Genomic DNA, 11,236 nt, shown 5'->3' on the forward strand with positions numbered 1-11,236 from the left:
CGACAACTTGGGTATGGAAGTCAGTGGGATGGGGATGAAGATGGAGGTGGAGAAGTAGCGTGCTTGGTTGAAGTTGTGGTTGGGGATGATGGTTTGGAGAGACAGAGGCGAGGGGCGTTCTACATCCATAAACACAGAGACACAAATCTGTCTTTGCTGATCGGTTGGGATCGCTCAAGTAGGGTACGTGGGATTGTAAAAGCGTGGAGTGTGAGGTGGGGTTGCGTTACACTTCCCCTTTTCCTTGGTTATATCGATCAATCGTTCGAATCAAACCCTTCCAAACCCATCTCTTTTGTTAGACAGACGGCCGCATTGGGCGGTGTACGATAGGATAGGATAGTCTTGGACAGGGTAGTTGGCTTTTTTCTTCTAGTCGGATTAGCGATAGGGACTGGAATACACTCGCAAGATGAGGCAGGCGTTCTGAAAATCCCAACCATCCATGTTATCTAAAACTTAAGTTGCATTCCCCAATCACCCTGTGTTCACGTGTTTGCCGTCTTATATCAATCTAGTCTATGTACGCCTCACCATCTTAAATTCCAGGACTCCCAAATATCTCTGAACCACGTTACTTCACTTTACTGACTCCTCGTCATCACTCTCACTCCCCCCTTCAACAACAACCTCATTCCTCCCGCCATCTCTCATGAATCCAGAATGTCCGCTCCGATCCTTCTCCCTCTCCTTCCCCACAGCTACCTCCCTCCCTCCCTCCTGCCCTGTCCCCATCTCCCCATCCTCAACAGCACTACTCCTCAAACTACTTCTCCTCCTACTCACAACGCCAGGAAAAATCCTTGGCTCAATACCCTCGAGCGTAAGTCCCGCCGCCGACGACGTACGCGTCAAAGACGTTTGCGGTTCGTCTGCGGACTTGCCGTTTTGTAACGGTGAGAAGTTGGATTGCTGCTGGTATTGCTGCTGAGACGACGTCTGTGAGAGTCCGGCGCCGAGCGGTTGTGGCGGCGGGGGTGCGGAAGAACCAGGGTTGTTGAGGATCATGCTGGAGGTGCGATGGGGGCGAGAGAATTCGACATCTTTCTGTCCATAACTATCGCGGTTGCGGGTGGGGGAGTTGGGTGGCTGTGGTTGCTGTGTGAGGTCTTGCGCTGACGCCGAGGGGTTGAGACGCGCTTGCTGAATTGTATAGGGTTGGGAGTGCGGGCCGGGGATAGCGCCTGGTGGGAGAGTAGAAAACTGTTGTGCTTGTTCGGGGAGGTGGACAGTTGAGGGGTTGGTGTGGAGAGAGGCGACTGGGGAGCCTGGGTATGTGGCATGTGAGGATCTGGGCGTTTGGGATGGGATGGGGTGAGGGCCCGAGAGGTTAGAGGTTGTGAGCGTGTTACTGCTGGTTTGGGAGGCGCGTGTGTAGCGGTCGATCCTGGTGTTAGGAAATTTGGTTAGGAAGGAGTAATTGAGAGTGGGAGGGAGGGAATGGAGTCTGGGCTTACATTGCAAACTCTTGAGTCAGGGTCTCGTGTCTGAATGCTTCGCGGATGCTGGGGACGTTCGATTTGGCCATATCGTTGCCGGCTACACCTGGGAGGGGATAATTGGAACCAAGCCAGCGCTGTTTGATAACGTGTTCGAAACCGCTCTGCTCGACCGAGTGCTTAGCTAGCTCGCACATATCCACCGCACTAAGCTTGTAGATCTGTGCCGCGACAGAGTATTCTTCGATTAAGGGCTCCTTGGTAAAGGCGAACTGAAGAGGATCATCGGTAGACAAAGATACATTGAGACCGCGCCGGAAGTAGCTTAGGAAGGGGTTGCGTTCATATGCGAGAAAAAGGGCATTGTTGCTAAGCGGAGACATTGCCACACCAATCTGCTCAAGATAGAAGATGTACTGTAGTAACGGAACCTTCCGAAGAAGAAGACCGTGACTGATGCTATGAGCGCAGAGCACTGCTGCTGCCAAGTGATCTGTGTCACCAGCTTCACCGCAATGCGGTCGAAGCAAGAACGTATTGAAGCCTCTTTGCTTCCGCCAGACGTTTAAAGATGCAATGTTTGCGAAGAGATAGTACATCCAATAGCTGTAAGGTGGATTTTGAGCCGTATTCCATTCCCTCGGGACCGGGAATTTCTTGTAAAGCCGCCTTTCAACCTTGCTCTCATCATCGACACTATCAAACCCAATAACTCTCTGCAAGAATATGTGCAGCTTTGGGTGACTTTCCGGATCCCTAGTGACTTCAAATAGAGGCCTGAAGACGTTTACAAGAACTTGGTCGAAATTTTCCATCAAGCCGGTGGCCTTGTACACGTCAAATAATCGTGGAATCTGAACGAGCCATCGTACATTGGGCGAGAATAGTTTGTTATCGACCACCCAAGCGGCCAGCTTATCCCACTCCTCCAACTCCCGACCGTAGATGGAGATTCGCCATTCGACGAATTGGTACTTGCTAGACTCGAGGTCAGATATGACTTCCTTTGTGATCTCCGCGAGGTAGCGACCGCGAATGAAGTTGTCCGTTTTAAGGAATATTGTTCGAAGTCGGGATTCTCCGATTGGGTTGTACTTTAGGTTGAATTTGTCAAAGCGATGGAAAGAGTCGGTATGAGCCTAACCTCGTCAGCAGAAGATACCAGAAAAAGAGCGTGTCATACTTGCATGCATATCGAGTGTGTCAATGCTCAGATCGTAAGCAGTCAGGTTGATAGATTCAAACACCTCCTTCAGGGTAAGGTGTTTGCCATCTCTGTACAGCACGACCTCATCGGGCGACCTCTTCATCTTCGATTTAATAAACCGGAGTAGATGTTTCTGGTTCATACAAGCCGAGTGGTGGACATGAGTATCGACTTTTCGGACATTGTAAAAGTCTCTATGCGGCACCTTCTTGCTGTCTGCTATTTCTTGATATTCATTCAAAAGATAGTACAGATTGAATTTGCCTTCAAGATACTGCAGCCGTCGGAATGCAAAGCTCTTGCTAGGTCCGTCTGACGATACGTCGAGAATGGCATCTAGATCCATGTAGAATTCGCGCAATGTGGGGATAGCCACAATCGGGGTGTCTAGCTCGGCTGACTTCGTCGTCTCATAGACTTGAAATACGCCGCTGTCGTCCAATCGGAAAGACATCTCTGAGGCTCCCGGAAGTGGAAGCAGGTCGTCCATGGTAAAGTCTTCTCCAATGTCATGGCCCATCTTCCTCGGTGGCTTCAACGGCTCTGAAGGCTCAAGCACGGCACTATTCTGCATACTGCTCGACGCATTTTGACGCCCCTTGAAATCATCCCACACTGGTTCTGGGTGGGGTGGGTAGATTCTCCAACCAGGTTCATCTTTGGGATTATCAAAAGTTCCCTGCAAAGACAAGCGAATATATTTGTGACGAAGGTCGAGCACCTTCTGAACGTTCGTATAGATGGCACTAAGTTCGGCAGTGACGCTAGAGTCAGACATGGCGAAACCTCCTGCTCCGGAACCCACTCCAACTCCTGCACCCGCACCGTGGATGCCCTCACCTGCCAGTAGTGGAGGCTTCTGTTCGTGGGGGAGACCAGGGTGCATTGAGGGTTCTCTCGCTTGCTGGTCGGCCTGCAGCAGCAATACATCAGCGTGGTCTTGTACCTGGTCGTTTGCCGCAAACCCAGTCATGTGCCCGCGCGGCTCTTGTGACTGGTCTGCCTGTGACAATCCGACGGGGAGCGTTAGCCTGTAGGTCTGGTTCGCGAGGCTGGCGTTGCTCCTCCGCGAACGAATGCTGTCAGCCCTGCTGAGGAAGTCGACACCGTCGCCGCCGCCAAAGTTGGCAGGGAACGTCTTTGCGCGGATGACTGGACTATACCCATCGCCCGCCTGGGATCCGCCGTACTGACTCTCCAATTGGTGGCGCTGGTAGAATTGCTTTGCTTCAGAGTGGCTCATCTGCTTCTCGGATGCGTAGTCGTAGAACGCAGTCCGTCGCTGCTTGTCGCGCGGGAGCAGTCCACCACCCTGTGCTTCGTTGGACGGCCCATTGTCGTCCCCTTCCAGACTCGCACCGGCGCTTGTTCTCACGGCTGCAGTTGCACCATTGTTTGCTTGTGCCATTTCACCAGCTGCTTCAGGGTCAGAGGACTCGGGGCTCAGGTCATCTTCGTCCTCTGACGAGGGCATTTGCTGGTCGTCGACGTGGGCGGCCACCAGGTCCGGAGAGGCGTCTGGCGCCGTGGAATGCGAACCTGGACGCAAACGCACCAGTCAGTACGTACTGAGAAGAATTGGGCACGGGCGGGTGCTTGAATTCACCTTTCATCATGGCGTCGTGGTGCGATGGTAGCAGCTGCTACAGCCAGCTCTACAGCAAGGATGTTGGGAACGCGGTCGTGGCGCTGCCGCATGTGACGATGTGGCTGTATCACATCGTCCCGTGCCACCCATGGTGATTGCCCATGCAAGATACCACCCATGGTCTCGTAGAAAGTCAATCATTGCAATAGTTCGCTTGCGAAGGAGGTTGAAGAGAAAAGGAAGTGCATGTTGCTGTCCACCGAATCTAGCCCCTCCTCCGCGATGCGATTTGCCCTCGGTTCACACTCCGTTTCGGTACGGATAAAGGGAGACTTTGCATTGTCAATGAGCAAGTTACAAATTGGCATCTCTTGCATGGATGCAATAGTGTTCCCGGCGAAGACTATGGAGATGTCCCTATCTAGAAGCCGTTTTAGGCCATGAATAGGCCAGCTGGTGCCTGAACTGCCTGATGATCCTCTTCAAAACGCCTCATGAGCCAATGAATTCCATTCCATATGCATAATAGCGAACGACTCCAATAAATCCAAAAATAGAAGTAAAGGCGAGGAGGCCAATTACCCTCTAAATTCTGTCCTCTACCCCACATGTGGGGGAGGGACGCGGATCCGCATCGCTTGACCCATGAGGCTGCAGGAGACAGAGTTTATCCCTCGGCAGCGATTGGGGCCCGGATGCTGAACTCGAGCAGGTCATGATGTGGACCTGTGATGTGGTCCGCCCATTCTTGGTGGCTCTGGAACTGAGAAGTGCAATCCTCATGAGGACAGGAGTACTGTGCGTGTGCGGTCGTGTGCTGATGAAGCTCTATGGCGTTTGTGAAGCGCTATCATAAGGGCATTGGCATGAGGGAGTCATAGAAGCACCCAGGGGGACTCACCTGGTGGCAACGAATCCATGGGCAATGAAACTCTGGCCTCGACAACTCTTCGTCCATACCTTGCTCTGCCATTGGACTGTCTCTCCTCAAGGGCTGGTGTTGGGGTCTGTGAGTTTGTTGCTGCTCATTTGTCCGCATGACCTCTTGGTAGACGGCGCTTTGAGCTGCAAGTTTGGTGACATGGTCTTTCGATAGCGGCTGAAAAGAAGTTTGGGGCAAGGCGAAGGACGGAGTAGTCGACCACGTAGCGCCCACTTCTTGCCGGACAGCCGTATCGAATGAAGTTTGTGACGAAGACTGAGCTTCTTGAATGGTGCTTCTTATTTGTGTCTTCTCTACCATGTGACCCAAGACCATTTTCAATCGAGAAAGTGCCTGGCCATCCAACTGACGATTGCTCCATTTGGCGATACCATCCTCAAGATCTTCATGTCTTAGCTTCTTCAGCTGGACCGCAGCATGGCTGTTAGGACCCCAAACATTGTCTATGTAACCGTTCAGTACATCGACCCAGTCGGACGCTGAGGGCTCCTGGTAGTGATCCACTTGTGTCCAGTGTGGATTTAGTGACAATGGATTGTCTGTTGATATTGGTCGATGTTCAGGCGCTGGTGGAAGCACGGACTTGATATGCATCACGCTGCGTTGTTCCTCTGCAGAGAACTCCACTTCGAACAGGCCACGGGAGGTTTCTTCCATGTCGTCGTCTATCATTTCAATGTCTCTTGTGTCTGTTTCCAGGCTGTACCTTGGATCAGATAGAAGAAGTCGAACTTCAGTGCCATCGTCACAGCTCTGGATTGGTTGGAGAGAATGCTGGCTAGCTGGTAAACCTGAGAAAGTCCAGTTGTTTGAAGCATCTTGGCTGAGTTGGTGCGTCCAGGGGTCGTGTGGCAGTACTTCTCCACCAGAGTCAAACGTTGCTTGTGACGGGCTCAGAAACTCTTCAAAATCGTGGTTTCGAGTTTCTTGAGTGGGACTTGAGCGGAAACTGGAATGGGAAGAGCTTGGCTGCAAGGTACCGAATCGTCCTGAACGGACAGGCAGATTTTCGAGCCAGTGGGAGTGGGAACTCGAAGATGGGCCATTTGGCAGCTTGCTTCTAACACCCGACCCAGAAGAGAGCGTCGTCGGGAGGTCGTGGGCGCTGGAACTACCTACAGCATTCCTAGCTAGACCAGAGGCAGAGGAGGCAATTCTGGAGGCTAACGAGGAAGGGGCTTTCCTCTCTCGATGAAAGTATTCATTTCGTAGGGAATTCTCCGTGAAATGGTCACTGGAGTCCATGTCTTCGCATCGTAGGGTGGATGGGCCGCTGGAACTGAAGTTTGCGATTTGTCTCTTGAGAACGATGTCGTCGTTTCACCAGACGGTTGGACCCCGAAAAAGGAAACGAGAGTTGTCAAGCACTATGAGATAACACCGAGCTGTACACGAGCCATTGAAGCTTAAGTACCGGGATATGTGCGAGTGAATCCACTCCCAAGCAAAGAAAACATAAGGGATTGTGTCGCAGAGATGATGGAGTTTTGGCAGAGCGGAGAGATGCCAGGATATGATTGCCGCAAAGCGTCGGCGCAGCCTGCGGGAGTCTGCCGAGGCTCCAAACTTTTTTATCGGAGCCGCGCGCGAGTCACGTGATGCACTAACCTTTCCGCGTCTGAGGCTGCTGCCCAACGCCTGATCCAGCTTCAATCATCATTCCTCCGTTTAAACACCATTCTTTCTCAATTTTCCCATCGACCTGTGTTACGTCACGATGGAATTTTAGTATAGCAGAGCTTTTGTCCCTCTTTTACGTCCTTTCTGCCAGCCGGCCATTTGTCGTCTATTTCTATATGAGGTCTATGAAGCAATGAAAGAAATGGATATCTATATTAAACCATTGCTGTCTGGAGAGAAAATTCTTTCCGTTCGAGACCCTTCTCAGTTACCGTCTTTTGAGTTGTGCCCACCGCCTGATGCTCTCTCCTTCTCTCCCTCGTTGTGTTCCAACTGCTCATCTCTAAACTTTTGCCCGTGGTAGAACTCCTCCTCAGCCTTTTCGTCGAGCCAACGCTTCAGTGCTGGCGAATGTGCTGCACTAGGTTCGGTTGTGGATCCCTGATCGGAGTCGTGAGTATCTTGAAATGTAGTCCCGATCTGAAGAATTCGGACTTAGTCAATGTTGCAAGAGCTGGAGTAACAAGACGTCTTGGAAATAAATCTACTCACAGAAAGGTTTCTTGAGTTATGGATATCGCGGCTAACTCCTAAATCGCTACTTCGGGGTGCTTCGACGGCGTGCGGCATGGCGGAATGACCTAGGTGATGGTTCGCGACGCTAAGGGCAAGGGGTCTAATTGAAGAAGATAAAGTCAAGAGATAGAAATCAAGATGAAGGAGAGATTGACTTACTTTCAAAAAAGACTGCCTGCCTGTCCACTATTTGAAGCGATGGATGGTTGGTGTCTTCAACAACTCCCATGCTCTAGGGGGGCGCGACTTAAATGATTGTCTCAGCGAGCGTCGTGGATCCATTTACTTGGTATTCCTCAACTGGCTATGAGGTTTACGAGCTGTTGGTATCCCGGCATTGGGCAATGGTGCGATGCAGCTGTTTCCGATCAAACTCTCGGACGTTCAACTGGGCTGTTCCCATGTTTGGCCAAGATCGCTACACTCCGATGCTAGAACAAGGTTATGTGCAACTGTACAGCCCGGCATTTGTCCAGCCACGATCTTCCAAACGGATAGAGAATATCTCCCTGCCGGAGCATATGCAAGAGCGGACCGCATGTGTAGACTGGGCGAATGAGACGGCATTTAAAAATACTATGTTTTGCGGTCTGGGGCTGAGACAACAGGGGCTTGCTCCGATCGATATAGGTTGGGTTATCTTTTCCGCACGGGTCAGACGCTTCTACCAGCTTACTAACAGCAGCCGCCTTGCCGTAATCAGTCTTTAAGGTGAATAATGTGGTTGAGATCCTCAGAAGGGTATCCCTGTTTCAAACCACCCCCCTAATTCTTTTCGGATGATTTTATCTTCCGAAGAGTATTGCCGTCTTCAATTGGAGGAGCAGTGGTTTTACTCGCTCGCAAAAGACCCTTCTTCTGATCACAGTCTCAGTGCTGGTCGAAGTCCGAGGGATGGATCGGTTGGGGGCCACCGGGGTCCAATCACCCGATCAGTTAGTCAGTTAGGGTGGCAGACTAGACCCGTCGTCCCCGATTTCCATACTTCCAAGGAAACCAGAGTTTCTTTTCTCACTTTTCGAGTGGTGCTGGCGAGCGTTACCAAGACATCACCATAGCGACGAGCACGCAAGGGTGTTTTATGCGGAAAGGACAACAAGCTCAACTTTCTAGACGCTAAAGATTTGTGAAACACACCCACGAGGCCTGCAGTTCTCGATTGGACAGCGACTCTAAGCTTTCAAGATTATACTTCTAGAAGGGTCATGGAAGAATTGCACAAACCACTCGTTATACGGGAGGCATATTACAGCGTAAGATCTTAATCACACCGATGAGGGTTTCGAGAACACCGAGTCTGTGAATGCCACCCTCAGCTTATCTCTGCATATGGGCATTGACCAAGAAATGGTCCTGAAGGTAGGTAGGTGCTATGGCGGGCAACTCATGCGCAACACATTGGATCGGATCCCGTCGGTTTTATTGCAGCGCAGCTGGTGCAGACGTATGACCTCGTTCATCCTTTGCATATAGAGTGTCAGATCCCATAACATCCTTTGGTCACTCCAATGACATTCCCACATATGACGATTGGCCCTCCCATGCCACTCCTCATATTTCGAATCGGGATTCGTATAGTGTTTGTAAAGGGCTTGGGACGAACTTTGGATATGCACTCTCCGGGTTCAACCACCTTGGTGGTCAGCAATTCCGGGGATAATCGAGACCAATACCCCAGACGTAACCGGGTCTTCAAGATAATGTGTAAGGCCATTACTTACGCAAAGTTGCGAGCACTACGCCAAAAACCTGTTCCCGACAAGGCACAGGACGCTTGAGGAGAGTATCAAGCAGAGACACCTCCTTCATCCCTGCAAATATCAGTTCACCGGGTCAGTCAGCCAGTAGGGATGCATCTGGGGTAATATGGATCTCAATCTAATTTCAGCGGCAGGCAGTCTTTTCATTGGACGTTTCATAATCAGATATCGAAATGCCCTGATCGCCTCCTGCCTAACTACCTTGTCTCTCCCTTGGCAAACCCGCTCGTATACCTTCTACCATGTATCGCGCGACCGGGGCGTTGAGACCGGTCAACCTGTATACTATCTCACCGGTAAGTACCGCCCATTTGTCATAGTCTTTGTGGTGTTTACTTAGCTCCCATGTGTGCGTCGGACCTTGATCATGGGAAATCATGCCACCCGAGCAGTGTTGAGGCGACTCTGGCTATATGGTACTAACTGCTAAAGATACCAATATCAGATTCTGTCGTTTGTCTTTAGACGGAAGATTTCTTCAACGTTTCGTAAAGATTTCACAGCAATCACTTGAGTGCCACAATGGTGCCTAAATCTGTCAAGTCTGTCGGAAGGACTTTTCTGATGTAACACTTGTACTTCGGCTGGGGAGTCAGTCATGGGAACACGTTAAAGTTTATCCTATAGCATGGGCAGCAACACTCCAATTACCAGTCTTTGATTTTCTCCGATCAAAGTTGACTTACGCAGTTTATTCAGGTCTACTCTTCTCAGAGAGGAGCGCTTCTTGGTCACCTTGCCTTGAGATCTCCACACGGTTGCCGAAGCCAAAAACTCCGTCGTCTTCAAAGCACCTTTTTCGATTCATCTAGACTTAGACTACGTGAAGACAAGAGCTTACAGTCAAATACTCGGAAATCTTCCCTAGCCACCACTACATGTTCGCATGAAATCGGAGGTCATGAAAATGGTCCTCGTCACTAGACTGCTCGAGCCATTGCAGCAAAGTGTACGACTGCACCTCCCCTCGAGGTGGTTGAACAGGCCCTCCGACTAGCTCTGATTCTTCAGCCTTAGCCGTACCACCTCTAACTGATTCCTATCACAACAAATCCGTCAACGTTGGGTTATTTGGCGATCGAAGATTGAGGATTACTTACATCGAATCTTTCATTCTGACGATTACCAGACGTCGTCGACCCAGTTCCCTGATTCTTCATCCTCCTAGCTTGTCTCGTTTTGAGAAGAACCGCAACCATACTGCACCTCGACGCTTCGGTTTGACGATCTAGAAGAACCTTCAGATGGGTTAGTCGCTTGCAATTCGAAGGGTCAACACTGGCGGCTTACAACGTTGTGTTGAGATTCCGCTGGGATCACCCCAGCTGGTGATCTCTTTTACATGCGGCGAGGCTATGCTAGCTGAAAAATAGGGATTTCAGAGAAGCCCAAAGTATTCCGATTGTTAAGTTTGCAGGTAGTAAGAGCTCGTCTAACGGAACTAGAGTGCGGAGAGTTGAGACCCTTTAAATAGTGTCCAGACTTGTGACTTGTCTCCAACCCCCCGCGTCGTTGCCCCGCTGCTCCAGTCATCGATCGGCTCCATGAAGACTCCACTGCTAATGACTATTAGGGCTCAGGAGTCCCCATTCTTGGATTGGAAAGCCCCCACGCGACCTTAGACTGGAGGTACTGCAGCCTTGCTGAGTGGGACAAGCTTGGTCCGCCGGCCGAGAAAGCAACCCAACACTGGAACTGTTCCGAGTCTCTCCGTTCCCCCGAGCAAGTGGAGAACTCCCCGATCGTTTTGGGGACTCTAGCAGTAAGTCCCTACTGTGTTTCTTTTTCATTAGCGACTTTATCGTTCGCTAACCGGGGACCCTAACGTTACTCAGTCGATAGGCCGTTCACCTAATTTGTAGCTGATGGTCTCTGTGGAATCTCCAATCGAAGCACCTTACCAACGGGTATTTACGAAGAGCATGCACGCATGTTTCAGGATTACCTTCCAATTACTTCTGAAGACGCCCATCCATTGAGAAATGAACTGATACTGCACATGAACCAATTTGGAGCAGGCGTGGGAGACAAAAACACTTCGACCCCACGACTTCAGATATTTAATCAGAGAAATTCAACGTCGACGCCGCCAGCATCATCAAA

At 50.7% G+C, this 11,236-nt stretch overlaps 2 protein-coding genes across 2 annotated transcripts; both read right to left on the reverse strand.

Annotated features, from left to right (window-relative positions):
* Positions 1-452: 452 nt before the first annotated feature.
* BDR25DRAFT_335889 (AMP deaminase) lies at positions 453-4,287 on the reverse strand (the record flags this gene model as incomplete). Its single annotated transcript, XM_033693058.1, has 6 exons — positions 4,253-4,287; positions 3,593-4,185; positions 2,627-3,559; positions 1,458-2,578; positions 706-1,387; positions 453-482 (listed from the first exon to the last, which is right to left on the reverse strand). The coding sequence occupies exons 1-6, from the start codon at positions 4,260-4,262 to the stop codon at positions 453-455; spliced, it is 3,369 nt and encodes a 1,122-aa protein (XP_033544287.1). The 5' UTR covers positions 4,263-4,287.
* Positions 4,288-4,613: 326 nt separating this feature from the next.
* On the reverse strand, positions 4,614-6,707 carry BDR25DRAFT_305515 (uncharacterized protein). Its single transcript, XM_033690423.1, has 2 exons — positions 5,136-6,707; positions 4,614-5,081 (listed from the first exon to the last, which is right to left on the reverse strand). Exons 1-2 carry the CDS (start codon positions 6,420-6,422, stop codon positions 4,902-4,904), a joined length of 1,467 nt encoding a protein of 488 aa, XP_033544288.1. The 5' UTR covers positions 6,423-6,707; the 3' UTR covers positions 4,614-4,901.
* Positions 6,708-11,236: the final 4,529 nt, after the last annotated feature.

The sequence above is a fragment of the Lindgomyces ingoldianus genome (genome assembly GCF_010093535.1).
Source record: "Lindgomyces ingoldianus strain ATCC 200398 unplaced genomic scaffold BDR25scaffold_29, whole genome shotgun sequence".
In the NCBI taxonomy this organism is placed as follows: domain Eukaryota; kingdom Fungi; phylum Ascomycota; class Dothideomycetes; order Pleosporales; family Lindgomycetaceae; genus Lindgomyces; species Lindgomyces ingoldianus.